At 39.7% G+C, this 15,767-nt stretch overlaps 1 protein-coding gene across 7 annotated transcripts in view; it reads right to left on the reverse strand.

The window, feature by feature from the left end:
* Positions 1-617: 617 nt before the first annotated feature.
* LOC140394047 (protein tweety homolog 3-like) overlaps positions 618-15,767 on the reverse strand; it is a 309,376-nt gene continuing 294,226 nt past the window's right edge. For 5 of the 7 annotated variants that reach the window (XM_072480836.1, XM_072480842.1, XM_072480839.1 and 2 more), the window contains one exon: positions 618-5,202. Coding sequence is in view for 2 of the 7 variants with exons in the window: in XM_072480841.1 (XP_072336942.1) it covers positions 5,137-5,202 (66 nt within the window). In the remaining 5 variants the exon portion in view is untranslated. Of the gene's footprint in view, positions 5,203-10,378; positions 10,738-15,767 lie in introns of those variants that run through there. The other 2 variants (XM_072480837.1, XM_072480843.1) reach the window with 2 other exon arrangements.

Consider the following 15,767-nt stretch of genomic DNA (forward strand, 5'->3'; position numbering starts at 1 on the left):
CTGCCATCGTTTTGCAATGGTTGCTGCTTCTGGTTTTAATATCACTGTTAAAGATAAAATGCCAGAAGAGGGGATTAACATATTTCTGCTCCATTTATGTTTGAAGCCAAGTGAACCAACATGAACTTCTAAGTTTGACTTGTTCGTGCATAAAGATTGATCGGATAAAAGGATGTTTGAGGCAGTATATTTCACTCATAGAGCAGCACGAGTTAAAAAAAAAAAATGCTGGGTATATGACATAGCTGACAAGGCCAGTGTTTATTGGGCATTCTTGGTCGAGAAGGTGGTGATGGGCCTCAGTCCATGTGGTGAAGATAGTGTCACAGAAAGTTTAACCTGAGGTGGTCCAGGATTTTGACCCAGTGTTCTTTATCGCCATTCTTTCATGGTTAAAGTGGAGATGGAGTGAGATTTGGGGGGGAACTTGGGAGTTGATGGCATCCTCCTGCAGTTACAGCACTTGTCCTTCTGGGCGGTGGTCTCAGGCTTGGGAGATGCTATAGAAGCAGAAATGGAAGCCAGATGCCACGCCACGACATTCTGCCATCTTTCATGAGGAACATCTGCCTAAATCAAATCACTTTGCTCATATGGAAGGAATGGCAGACATACAATTGGCAATTCCAACAAACTTTATTAGTTTCATTTTGAAAACATTGAGTTCAAGCTCATGGAAACCACAGGTTTGACATTTACAACATTTTACTCATTGGAAAAAAAGATTCTGTTTTAAAATGTTATAAATCTATTAAGAGCTAGAGCACTTTTTAGCAAAAATAATAAAAAGAGCAATAGTACATTGGATCTTTCATCATTTCTTATAATCAAAAAAATGCTGTTTTAAAAACAGGCTCCACAAAACTACACTAGTACTAGATACTACAATTACCAGTTTTCAGTTACATAGTAAGTAAAAATTGAAGCAGTATGTTACACAACAAATAGTTTGAAATGGTTAAAAAAGTGCATTGAGGTAAATTACATTTCACCAATCAACGCCCATTGTTCGTGCAAGAGATATTCATTTGTGGATATAGCTTTCTACAAATGATAACATTTCTATTAAAACACTTAAGGATTGTCACACTAATACGACAGAGTAACTCTGGTTCACAATGTAACTAAATAGATTATACAGGACTCAAATTTTTATGTTTCAAAATTCTTACCTGCCAGCATTTTCCAATAATTTCAAATATTGGTGAACTACATCTGAAATTAAGTTCCAGATCAATTTTGTTGGAACTGCAATCATTTAACATGTTGAATAAAACTGAAAATTGATTAAAACCATTTTTTGTTTTAAAAGCTTGATGGAAACAAGTGAGTTTTGTTGCTTAGAATAAAAGCAAGAAAATTGTAACAGGGTCCCATCCTTTGGGACAAAGTATTGATTTTTAAAAAAAAATTTAGAGTACCCAATTCTTTCTTTTTTCCATTTAAGGTGCAATTTAGCATGGCCAATCTACCTACCCTGCACATCTTTGGGTTGTGGGGGTGAGACCCACGCAGACACAGGGAGAATGTGCAAACTCCACACGGACAGTGACCCAGGGCCGGGATCGAACCCGGGTCCTTGGCGTCGTAGGCAGCAGTGCTAACCACTGTGCCACCCCAAAGTATTGATTTTTAAGCTTAACCCAAAAAGCTATGTAAATAGGTTATGTGTAATAATCACCTTGTACTAAATGCTTCAATCCCATCCACTGCTGTAATGGCAGGTATCACATTCAATGTGGCTATTGAGCAAAATGTCTCCCAATAAAGGCACATTATGTCCTTGCACAGCCTCACAAAAACAAACGCAACATCTATATGCCTGAGCTGCCTTTTGCTAAACAATTCAAACCTCCCATCAGCAGTTAAGGCCTTCTGGAAATAGACACCTTCATTAAACAAACCTATTATTTTAATCTCACCTTTAGAACAGTGAGTCGATCAGAAACATATCAAAATGTAGGGCAAATAGCCACAGGTCTTGTGAATGTTGTGGTTGATTTCCATTGACCCTAGTCAAAAAGTAAAACCTGTTCATTTGAATTGGAATTTTGGCAAAAAAAAAAAAAAAATGCTTGTTGGAAATTCAAATATCTACCAGCACTTGAGTCCTCATGCTAGCAAGAGAATACATTAAGTACTACATCAAGAGTATGGCACTGCAAGGTTAAATCTGCAGTACTTTAGTAGGAAATTCACAGCAAATATCTTACAATCACCACAAGGTCCGGGTTGATGGTCAATTTTAAACCCAAGTGTCTCCAGCATTCACATTTTCAAGGTTGCTTGGTTGGTTATGTGCTTTCCCAGGTGCAAAAAGATAAACTGTGGAAACCCACCTGTCACAGAATTAAAACAACATTGTGCTTCTAAAAACGATCAAGAATAAGTGCATACTTGCAGCTAAGTATACCAATCATCTTTTGATTATCCTGCAGAGAACAAGTCAGGCTCAGCAACAGCTAAATGAATTGGTGAACATGTCCACTTTTTGATCGACGGACAGGGCTTCCCAAAAAAGATTATGCAAACCCCGTCAGCAATTCAGTGCACACTGAATTCAAGCTCTGCCTCCATAATTCTCTTCCCCAAGTTTCCAGCAATATAGAACTGTGATGAACAGTGGAAACAGGTTGTGCTCCATTCTCACCTATTGTAAATTTAAATGTTTAAGTGTTTGTAGTGATGAGTGTATGTCTTGCTGCTGCAGGATGTGGCTCAGTTTTTTGTTGAAGCACACTTTGATCATGTCACTATATTCGAGGAAAAGGGACAGCATTTGAGGAAATATTTGTATGTAATCTTTCGGTATTAGGCTACAACATGGATACCCATTTGTAACTACGCTGGTTGGCGGTACATTAGGCAAAGCTATATCTCGGCACAGAATTAGAGTGAAGGGTGCCCAAACTGAAGTAGGATCATATCAACGTAAAAAGGTAAATCACTGGGTTGTAGACTGATGAAAACTAGTTTCTGTACTTCAATAAGTTGAACAAAGCAATTCTAGATATCATTTTGGTGTTTAACGGTTTTACTAATCAATTAATTGAGTGTATTGCTGTATTTACCGTAGAAATTATGGCAGAAATGTTCCACTATAGAGATTGCAACAACAAAAAACCATAATAGACCGAGACATGAAGTGGTTAAACATGGTTTAATTTGTTACAAGTTATTGGAACATAATTCTTCAAGAAAAAGTTTTTAAAACTATTAATTTTATTCATTCTAGCACATGGAGCAACCATTCCTAATTTATTTTGCCTCAGAACGGAATCCACGGATTGTTGGAAAAGTAACAGCAGCACTATGGTTTCCAAATATAGATTGTTGTTGAGACGTTTTATTTAGATATTAGGACCAAAAAGCCAGATTTTCTGCAGTTGCGGAAGCGTCATGTTAGAACGAATCCCTAGTTTTCACAAGAAAATATTAAACATGGATTGGATGAGGGTTTAGACCTCTGGAATGTTTCATTCAGGTTTAAGTGGAATTGGTGGCATGTTATTGCTCAGCCATTAGCTAAAGAGAAGTAGAAAGTGAACACATTAGATTACTTTGTTTTAAAGAATCTTCCAGAGTTTGGGCATTTTAATTTCAAACTTCCTTTTCACACTAAATAAGATTGCTCAAACTGGAACAAAGTTGGAATGTTTCTTTTTGAATCCGAATGACAGAACTGCCACATTGTGTTCTATAAATAGCTGATTAGATTGTTAAACAGCACCATCGTTAAACATCAGCAGAAACATTGAACGGTGGATTGTCATGATTCAGGCTTGAGGCTACTTTTTCTTTTAAGACATCAATAATTAACAAGGAAGAACATTTTTGAAGGTTTTGATTTATCTACCTAATAAAAGTAAATAATTCTATTCTTAACATCGCACTAATTAAACCTTGTGATAATAGTCCACAAAACTGAGTCTCACAGGAAAATGCAGCTATTCTATAATCTGCAAGGACGTTATATCCTCAAGTGGTTAGATGCATTGATATGTCTCCAGTAATGTACAACTTTGAGCCACTTAAACTCACTAAAATCAGAAAAACTGATATATAATAATGCCTGTGCAGGTCAAAGCAAGAGAAATTGCACCTTAAATAAAATTAAAACAAAATGGAAGCAAAATACAGGTACTGCGTAATACTGCGTAAAATTAGAAAAAATACAAAAAGAGTACTACTGGAAGGATCTTATGTGCAACAGATTAAAACGTTTGCTAAGCAATACTGAAAACATGCACCTGTCAGGAATGAATATTTTCCGATGTAATTTTTTAAAGCTTTAGAAACAGTTTCTAAACCAGAAATTACGACACATGCATTTCCAGTGATAACTAGAATTGGATTAACCACGTTGATTAGCTACCTAAATTCGCTTGGCTTTCAGAGCTGATTTAGTGCATTTTCCCAATATTTACACAAAATTTCTGTGGCAATATCTGCCATTATCATAGATAAAACATCCCCTTTATATTCAACTTAAAGTGGTTAAAAGTGATATCACACCCATAGCAAATGTAAAAGACCACAGGCTTCACCATAACAGTAATGTCTCTCCACATTTCTATCTCTAAAGTCTTAGAGATGCCACAATACCTTTTGCGCTTGTGGCAATCACAAAGAATTAACATCAGCACTGCATTTTCATCATGATTTGGCACCCCACCTTTGTGAACTTATCCAGATAAATGCAAACATTGTTTTGATCTGAATTATTGTTTATTGATCCACAGCGATTGATGCACTTTACAATTATTACAACATCAAATCCAGCCGATACAATTATCGTGGTTTTGTTCATATGGTGATAGACCAGTGCACCTAGATATCCTGACATCCCCATTGCAAGATAGAAATGAGAGAACCTCAAATTGAAGCAAATTGAAATGATGTAAAATGTGATATTGGGACCGATAAGGTTGTGCAGCATCTACAGATGTGACAATACACCCCCCAAAGCATGCATACCACAATTTGCTTTGGCAGAATTATTCATTCCTAGTAATCACTAATCTACCTGCTGCTGTACAATTGATAGAATAGTGTTGCTCTCATTAAGTTAGTTTAACTGTGTTAGTGGCATTGAACAAGCGGAAGTTCCAGTTTTTTTCCTTTTCTCCTCAAGTCTTAGTGGATGCTGTTGGTTTCAGGCCTGTTTGTGGCGAGGTATTTGGCTCTCATGCTGTTCGAGTACTGTGAGGCAATAGGAGAAACCAGGTTAACAAAAGTACATTCAATTTGTACAACAATGATTGAATAAGTTACATAATCTTTACCGACAGACGATCTTCCCCCAAATTTCCATTTCACTCATGGGCAAATAGTGCGATTGAAGGAACTAATTACTCAGATTCGGTGAAATGTTATTCTTAATCTCCACCTCAATCCCAGCTATGATGTGGTACCCATAACATCCAAGTTGAACTCATTACATTTTGCAGGGAATAATCATCGCAAATGTTGGGAGAGGCAGGTTTATACAACCAGGAGACTGGGATATAAACAGTTCAAAGGTTGGCAAAGCAAAGGCCTTAAGCAACATGAAACTGTACTCAATGCCACCATGTTAATTAAAATGGACAGCAATGGTGGGAGGTGTGTTAAAAGTTTGCTTTGCAGAGAGAGTTGAACAAGTTTATGATTAATTTCCTGAAACACAAGAATGGGTGCAGACTTATTTGGGCTGTTTGCATTGACAACCTGCCCCTGAAACTTGGTGTTTGCCTTCAGATACCAATGCGATAGGTGGTAGTGGTACCTTTGTAGCACAATGAGTGCATGCATGGGAAGGGCTGGCAGGGAGCCGAGAGGGGAATTGCATTTCCATATGTTCAAATCAAAATGCTTTTAAATCAGCAATCTTTTCTGCCTTTAACTATTCTCCTATGGGCAGCACAGTGGCTAGCACTGCTGTCTCAGTCCCAGAGACCCGAATTCAACCCTGACCTTGGGTGACTGTCTGTGTGGAGTTTGCACCTCCTCCCCAAGTTCTGTGTGGGTTTCCTCCAGGTGCTGCTGTTTCCTCCCACAGTCCAAAGATGTGCAGGTTATGTGGATTGGCCATCCTAAACTGCCCATGTCCAAGGATGTTTAGGTTAGGTGGGGTTACGGGGATCAGGTGGGCCTAGGTGAGGTGCTCTTTCAGAGAGTCGGTGCAAACCCAATGGGCTGAATGGCCTCCTCTGCTCTGTAGTAATTCTATAATTCTACTTGGATCACCTGGTTTTGGAAGTGCCAAAATGAAAAGAGCAAACACGTAGAAGATCCTGGTTAATAAACAATTGTGCAATTAAATATACCCAACATAAAAAGGAGTACATTAGTGATCCCTCACACAGAAAAGCTGCACGTTCTTATTTGCGGTATTAAATGTGCCTCACTGAATATAACATTGAAACATGACTGAATCAAAGTAGAAATGACAACTGGAAGCAAAGAACTTGACAGTGACTGCAGTTAAGGGAAAATACTTCAAAGGATAGAATGCACATTATTCACGATAATTCAACACACTGAAACAAGGAATTAAACAATTAAAATTAAGCAGAACTGGAGGCTTTTTTCAGTGTTATTCAAGTTTGAATGATCAGTAGTAAATGATACAGGTAGAACTTGCCAGTAAATACCAATAAATCCCTGGAAATTATACTAATTATAAACTGAAGGAATCATGGGATGTACACAAGTCCTCAAAGTACTGACAAAAGTCCCAGAAACCCATGTAGTATCAATGAATTTTGACTTATTCAGTCATCTTGAGTCAATGACTTTGTCAATGAGTATTGACTTATGCAAAGGCTTGCAACACCAATGCAGTGGTTCAGGTCATTTGAATTCAATGTCTCGTAAGGGTTATTTGTTTTCAGGCCAGCATCTACTAATTGTGTTACAATTGGGGTTACAAGATCCATGTAGTACAGCCCAGCAAATTCTACAATCCCAAAACAAATTGCAATGTCACACGTTCTAGTGTTAAAGTGAGTTGGGGGTAGGGGGACCAGACATCATCCATGGAAATGTTCTTCCCGCAACACTTTCCATAGGACCAGCTTGAGGGCCCTTACAATGAAGGCCTGCATTTTGTGGTTAAATGGGCCAGAGATACTGAATTAGAACTTTGGTTTGGTTTTCAGAGAAGGTAGAGGAAGAGAAGATGAGAGAAGGCAGGAGAGAAGATAAAATAAAAACCTGTTTCCGCAACAATATTATGATTTTTTTTCTTCAACTCAGCACTTAGTAAGTTCAGGCAAGATGATCTAGTTCTACATATTTAGGCAATTGCTCAGTACCAGGAGCCATTATTATTTTGTCTCTGAACATCCCCAGCAGATTTCTTCCTGCAATAATGCTTTTGAAGAGATTTGTTTTAATTGAAACATGTTTCTGTTTCACCTAGATAGGTTTAGAGTCACAGGAAATCAGCTTTTACAGACCTCTTCTGAAAATCTCTGTGAACAACCCTTGAAAATGCAACCGTACACTGAATATTTGAGGCATTGCCTTTCTCCATCATTTCAAGTATGGCTCAAAGTTTTACAATGTCCCTACACCCGTTCTTGGAGACTTGTGAAGTAGAAAGGGTTCTTTGAGCAAATCACAAAATCTCTGGCTGCAGGGTAGCTGCAGGGTGACCAAGGCTGGGAACTGAACATTCACGGGTATTCAACATTTAGGAAGAATAGACAAAATGGAAAATAAGCTGTTAATAATGGATGACATTAGTAACAAAATATCTTAAATTGGATGGTCAAGATGTAGAATCAGTTTTGGTGCAGCTAAAACACAGCAAGGGGGAGCAAACAGTGGTAGGCATTGTTTACAGGCCACCATGTAGGATCAGGAAATTAGAGGTGCATGTAACAAGCATAATCCAGTAATCTTGGGGGACTTCAATCTACACATAGACTGGATAAACCCAATTAGCACTAATGTGGCAGAGGACAAATTCCTGGAATGTACACAAGATGGTTTTCAAGAAGATATGTTGAGGAACCAACTAGATAAATATTTTAAATCTGGTATCATGCAATGAGGAAGAGCTAATTAATAATCTTACTGTAAAAGTGCCTTTGGGGAAGTGTGTCCATAATTCGACAGAATTTTACATGACGTTTGAAAGTCATGTAGGTCAATCCGAAACTAGGGCCTTTAATCTAAATAAAGGAATCTCCGAAGGTGTGGGGACACAAAAAAAGCAAGAAATATGATCCAAACATGGCAAACAAGGTAAGATTGTATTAGATTGAAGGAAGAGGCCTGTAAAAGTTGCCCCAAAAAAGTAGCAAGTCTGAGGATTGAGAGCATTTTTTAATTCAGCAAAGGAGAACCAAGGAACTGATGAAGAGAAAATAGAACATGAAAATAAACTAGCAAGAAACATAAAAAGAGACTGCAAAGGTTAGGCATGTAAAAAGGAGAAGATTAACAAAGATAAATAAATGCATTCTATAAATCCAGTGGTAGTTGCTAGGTTAAAGATATGGCGGCGATTCTGTCAGCATTTTTAAGCTGAAGGTGGGCCCCTATTTGTAGGAACCATTTGTTTGAGCCGGCAAAAGAATGCTACATTCGAGGGGAGGGGAGGGGGGCACAGGGCTGGAGAGAGTGAAAGACTTGTTTCTGGAGGGGCGGTTTGCGAGCTGGGAGGGGTTCGAGGAGAAAGCAGGGTTTGGGGGGAGGGGGTCAGCTATGTTCAGGTATTTTCAGGTGCGGGACTTTGTTCGGTGGGCATTTCTGACATTCTCATCCACCGTCTACCCTGTTGGAAAGGATATTCTCGTGTTCAGGATCGAAGAAGGGCAGCACGTCTGGGATATATCAGCGAATCATGGGGGAAGAGCAAGTTTTGGTGAAAGAAGTGAAGGCCAGGTGGGAGGACGAGCTGGTACCTATTTTGGAGGGGGAGGTATGGTGCGAGTCCCTCCATAGGGTGAAACCTACGTCATCCTGTGCGAGTTTGAGCTTGATTCAGCTAAAGGTGGTGTTTGGGGCACAACTCAGCAGCGCCAGGATAAGTAGATTTTTTAAAGGGGTCGAGAATAATTGTGAACGGTGCTCGGAGGGGCCTGCTCGCCATAAGCACATGTTCTAGTTCTGTCCCAAGCCGGTGGGTTTTTGGGCGTCTATTTTCCAGCACCATATCGCCGATCTTGAAGGTTGACTGCCCTGCCACTAGTTGCTGTGTTTAGACCAGCCGGAAATGAGGACGAGGCTGGGGCGGATGCATTGGCATTCGCATCGCTGCTGGCCAGGTGCCGGATATTGCTGAGCTGGAGGCAAGCAACGCCACCCAGTGTCACAGCATGGCTGGGTAATTTAATGGAATTCCTGCACCTTGAGAAGGTTAAGTTTATGTTGAGGGGGTCGATTGATGGGTTCTATTGTACATGCCGACCATTTATTTTGCACTTTAAAGAGCTGGTCACTGTTAGCTGTTAGTGAAAGGGGAGGGGAGCGATTGTTTGTTGTTTGGGGATGTATTTCTGCTATTGGTGTTCATGTTATTGTGGTTGCTTGTAAGTTTTGATGCACATGTTATTTTGGTGTTGTGTGGCAGATGTTTGATATGTGTTAAAATTTCAATAAAAAATATTTTCAAAGATAAATAAATGTGGCCCCATTTACGGCAGAGACAGGGGAATTTACAGTGTGGAATACGGAAATGGCAGAGAAACTAAACAAATACTTTATGCCTGTCTTCATGGAGGAGGATGCAAAAAACTTTCCTGAAATACTAGTAAAATAAGGAAATAACGAGATTGAGGGCTTGAAAGAAATTAGTACTAGTGGAGATGGTAGATGGGATATAATGTGGAAAAATGTGAAGTTATCCATATTGACAGGAAAAATAGAAATGCAGAATATATCTTAAATGTGAAGAGACAGTCTCAGAATAAGGGGCAAGCCACTTAGGGCTGAGATGAGGAGGAATTCCTTCACTCAGAGGGTGCTGATCATTGCAATTCTTTTCTCCAGATGTTCAGTCAGTATGTTCAACACAGAGGTCGATAGATTTCTAATTATTAAAGATGTCAAGGGATATGGGGATAGTGCAGGAAAATTATGTTGATATAGATGAGCCATGATCCAGTCGAATGGCAGAGCAAGCTCGAGGGGCCAAATAGCCTACTCCTGCTCCTCTTTCCTCTGCTCCAATGTGAAATAAAGGATGTTAATGAAAATAATCAACTACAAATTATACAAAAGTAAACTTTACCATGGCCACACATCAAGGAGGTTATAGCAAGAATGACTACATCAATGGCTAAAATTGTTTTAAAATATCCTCAGCACATATGATCAAAAGCAAAATACTTTCACAAATTAAATGCATGTTTGCAGATTTTTTATTACATTCAAAAACATGAACATTTACACAATATGCATTTAGAAAACCTTCACAGATGTTGATAGTTAATTTGTCTACATTCAAAGGTAAAAGCACAATTTTCTAATCTTCTACACAATCATTCACCGCAACAAGAAATGAAAGACTCAATTTTGTTCTCGTATACACAGTGGCCCAATTCTCCAGTCGTTACGATTCATTTTTCCCACCAGCAGCGCACTCGCGCCAATGGATTTCCCGGTGGGGTAGGGTGGCTTCAATGGGAAATCCCACTGACAAGCGGCGGGAAGACAGAATCCTGCAGCCAGCGAACGATGCGCCGCCCAGAAACATGTAGCTGGGGAACAGGAGAATCTGGCCCTGTGTACCAATTATTCCAACTAAAATGAATAGCACAAATGTGCAGGATTAATTCACATTAATTTGTTGATTCTCACACAGATGCAAAATGTTCTACTTCACAGTTATATGGAAAAAGGCACATTCACGTTAAACACTGCATTTCAATGAGCAGAACTGATATTACTGGAAAATGCAGAGCAGTGAGTTTAAATATAGGAAAGCCAGTTGGTGAACACATTAAGAGTTACATCCTGCTGAAGAACAGTCAGCACTGATTCAGTAAGGGAAGCCATGATGTGGAGATGCCGGCGTTGGACTGGGGTGAGCACAGTAAGAAATCTTACAACACCAGGTTAAAGTCCAACAGGTTTGTGCCATGGTGTGGAGATGCCAGCGTTGGACTGGGGTGAGCACAGTAAGAAGTCTTACAACAACAGGTTAAATAAAGTCCAACCAGGTTTGTGCCATGATGTGGAGATGCCGGCGTTAGACTGGGGTGAGCACAGGTTAAAGTCCACCTGAGGAAGGAGCTGTGTTCCGAAAGCTAGTGATTTGAAACAAACCTGTTGGACTTTAACTCAGTAAGGGAAGATCACATTTAACTAACATTCTGGGGGATATAGAAAATTCTTCTTGGCTAAAGGAAATGCAACTCACACAGCTTTTGACAAAGTTTCACATCCCTGTGAAAAATAATTTTAAGGAATAAAAATACAATGCTGGCTTCATAACCAGCTTAAATCAAGGAATGAAGCATGACCATAAATGGAAACTTTTATTTGGAACGAGATTATAGGCAGAGTACACATAAGCTCTTTTTTGCTTTTTTTAAAACAAAAAATGAGATGAGCAACAGCCAGTGACGTAACTCGGTTCAAAAAGATTTAAATATATTGAGCAACTGTCTACAGGTGAAAATTGCTGTTCAATCAGGGAACTGCTGACCAATAGGGATCAAGTGTAAATTTAGTATGTGGTCGATGAACCAAAAGAAGGAATGTGTATGCTTAATAGAGCAGCACTGTGAGGAGTTCACAAGTAAGGAGATCTGTGATAAATTATAATCTACAGAAATGCCAGTTCACACTTCTGCTGCAGTGAATAACAGCAGATGGGAACGAACGGTGTGCATTTACATAGCATTTTACACAACCTCAAGATTATCCAAATACAGTGAATTAAGTACGAATCGAAGTGTAGTCACCATTGTAACTGAGGTGAACACAGCAGTCAATTTGTGCACAGTAAGCTCCCACTAAGAGCAATGAGGTAAGCGACCAGATAATATTTCAGGGGATTAATGTTGGCTAGGACACTCAGAAATGTCCTTGTGCTTCTTTGAAATATGCCAAAGGATCTTTTAGGATCTGACAGAGCAGGCAAGGCACCCGTTTAACATTTCAATTGAAAGACAAATTAAAATTGGAATAGTATTGTTATATTGAAGCAATTTCAGTAAATTAATCATGAAACATAGAATGATATAACACAGAAGGGGGCCATTTGGCAGTGTCTGTGCTGGCACTTTTGAAAGAGTTATTTACTTCTTCCCATTCCCCTGCTCACTCCCCACAGCTTCACAAATTCTTCACTCCCCTGCTCACTCCCCATAGCTTAAAAAATTCTTCACTCCCCTGCTCACTCCCCACAGCTTCACAAATTCTTCACTCCCCTGCTCACTCCCCACAGCTTCAAAAATTTTTCCCCTTCAAGTATTTTATCCAATTCTCTTTTGAAAGTTATCATTGATTTCTAGCACCGTTTTGGACATTCTAGATCATAACTCTGTTAAAAAATATCCTCATCGTGTCTCTGGTTCTTTTGTCACTTAACTGGAATTTGTGCCCCTGGAAACAGTTTCTCTATCTGTCAAAATCCTCCATGATTTTGACTGATTCTATTATATCTCCCCTGAACGTTCTCAGCTTTGAGGGAAACAAATTGGGAATGAAAAGGAAAAATGCCAACAGTCAAAAAGAACTTCATGCAAAGTGATGAAGCAGACATTACAAATGGGATCAAAATCTTTCCATCCCTGATTAGACACTGAATTTACCCACTTCAATTCCTCCCCCTTCTCAGTGTTGCCCACTGTTTATTTCCCAATCCTCTAGTCCCAGTGATTAAGCAGATACAATGTTGCCCCATTCTGCTGAATGATTTGCTGGATTTATTAATGTGTGTCCTATATTTATGAGAACTGCTTTTGGACATCCCTGCAAGTGGAAACATCTTCTCCATGTCTAAACTTAAAATAAAATCTATCATAATCTCAAAGACATCTATTGGATAATGGCTCAATCTTCTCAAGTTAGCAAACGCAGTTTCAATCAACCATGTGAGAATAAAATTACTCCATACATTCTTGACATCTTACTGCACATCATTTCAATTTAAAGTCCCCCTAGAGTCAACTCTGAAAACTTTGCTATGTGTAACCGTAGCTACATGAACAGCTTTTTAAAAATTGTAATATTTTAAATATAATTTTCTCATGAATAAAAAGACCAAAATCAGAAAGTTGCAGTTGCTGGAAAACAAGTAATAGTAATAATTATTATTATTAGTGTCACAAGTAGGCTTACATGAATACTGCAATGACGTTACTGTGAAAATCCCCTAGTCGCCACACTCAGGCGCCTGTTCGGGCACACTGAGGGAGAATTCAGAATGTCACGTCTTTCGGGACTTGTGGGAGGAAACCGGAGCACTCGGAGGAAACACACGCAGACACGGTGAGAACGTGCAGACTCTATACAGTGACCCAAGCCGGGAGTCGAACCCAAACCCTGGCGCTATGAAGCATCAGTAATATACAAAATGCTGCAAATACTAAATAGGACAGACAGAGCTAGAGAGAGGAACAGTAAGCTAATGTTTCAAAGGTAGACCCTTCATCAGAAGTGAGCTCTGACAAGAGTTGAATCTGGAAATGGTAAGTTAGCTGTTCTTTCCACAGATGCTGATGCATCTTCTCGGTGCTTGTGTACATAAGATAATAACGTGTCCAGCTCATGACTCTGCACATAAATGTATCTCAGGTCAAGTTAGCCATTCTCAAGCAGGTAAGGTCAACTATTACAATTGGCCTCATTGTGCATTGGACAATGATGGAATAAGGCCCAGCTCCTGATCACTATCTCTTACAAGAGGATGCAGGAATAGCACACGGTTTGGCTTAGGGAACAAAGAACAACAAAGAACAAAGAAATGTACAGCACAGGAACAGGCCCTTCGGCCCTCCAAGCCCGTGCCGACCATACTGCCCGACTAAACTACAATCTTCTACACTTCCTGGGTCCGTATCCTTCTATTCCCATCCTATTCATATATTTGTCAAGATGCCCCTTAAATGTCCCTATCGTCCCTGCCTCCACTACCTCCTCCGGTAGTGAGTTCCAGGCACCCACTACCCTCTGCGTAAAAAACTTGCCTCGTACATCTACTCTAAACTTTGCCCCTCTCACCTTAAGTTGAACGAGTGAATATTCAAAATCCCAGACTCCCTCACAGCACGACTGGACAAGACAATTGAGAACCACAAGTCATGGTGCAACTGAGGGGGAGTTAATCTTCAAGAAAATGCTGAGGGCTTTCCCCTCTCTTACAAACATATAACAATCCATATACAATTGCTGTAAACATTGATCGTGTTCATTTGTATTGTGTGTTAACTACATGGGGGAAAAATGCATATTTTGCCCCATTCAAATGCATTTGGAACACCCTTAATGGCAGAACTTTGCTACCTTCCTTACAAATTATTACAAATATTGATCATTTTTTAAACTAATTATCTTCTAACATCTGCTTGAGGTTTAATTTCTACTCATGTTATTTTGTGTCCTGTTGTTTTACCTGCCGGAAGTAGTATTCAGTCTAGGCCCTAAGGTTCAGGATTTTCTTCCCAAATCTGTTCAGCTTTGTACATCCCTCTTTTCCTATATAAACATTCTGAAAACCCAACTTTGACCAAGATTTTAACCCCTGCTTTAGCCTGGTATTAATCTTTGTCTGATTACACTCCAGTGAACTGTCTTGATCTATTTTCCCACATTTTTCTCTGTGAATGTGACAAAGATAAATGATTCTCCCTCCTCTTTCTCGGCCTGTCTGCAGCCTTTTACATGATTAATCACACATGATCCTCTCCATGGTCATCCAGCTGGATGGATTTGCACTCGCCTGGTTCCATTCTTGCCTAATTGCCAAGAGTGCTGTTTGCAATGACTTCTCTTCCTGCACTGTAATCTCTGGTGTCCCCGAAGAATTAATCCTTGGCCCACTTCTATTTCCCGCCTACATGCTGCCCCTAAGTGACATCAATCCAAAAGCATATTCATTTTTACATGTATGTTGATGACACCTAGCTCTACAGCACCACTGTCTCAATTGACTCCGCCACTTGCTAAATCATCAGATTGCTTATCCAACATTCAGTACTCAATGAAACATTCCTCAATTAAATAAGTGAAGATCGAAGCAATTATTTTTGATTTTTCCTCCAAACTCTGCTCTCTAGCTGTATACTTTGAAATACTGAATTTATATTATAAGCATAGATAAGGGAGTCAAGGGTTTTGGGCGGGGTGGGGGGGGGGGGGGGTCAGGTTAGGGTTAGTGGAGCTGAGACCACAGCCAGATCAGCCATGATCTTTTCCAATGACAGAGCAGGCTCGAAGGGCTGAATGGCCCACACCTGCTCCTATGCCTCCATCCCTCTCACAGGCAACTAATGCCACACCAGATCTTCAATCTTGATGTCATATCTGACCGAGATGAGCTACCAAGCACAAAAGCACAGATATCACTAAGACCAACAAATTTCCACCTTGAACATAGTCTGACTTTGTCCCACTTCAGCTCATCTGCTGCTGAAACTCTTATTCATTTTTTCACTATCTCTAGACCAGATTTGATTATTCCAATGCTTTCCTGGTGACCTCCAACATTCTATTGTCCATAAACCTGGTGTCATCCAAAATTCAATTGTCCATGCCCTTACTCACAACAAGTCCTGTCCTGCGCTCACTGACCCACATTGACTCTCGATCAACAGCTTGATTTT

This window comes from Scyliorhinus torazame, chromosome 17, assembly GCF_047496885.1.
Source record: "Scyliorhinus torazame isolate Kashiwa2021f chromosome 17, sScyTor2.1, whole genome shotgun sequence".
NCBI lineage: Eukaryota > Metazoa > Chordata > Chondrichthyes > Carcharhiniformes > Scyliorhinidae > Scyliorhinus > Scyliorhinus torazame.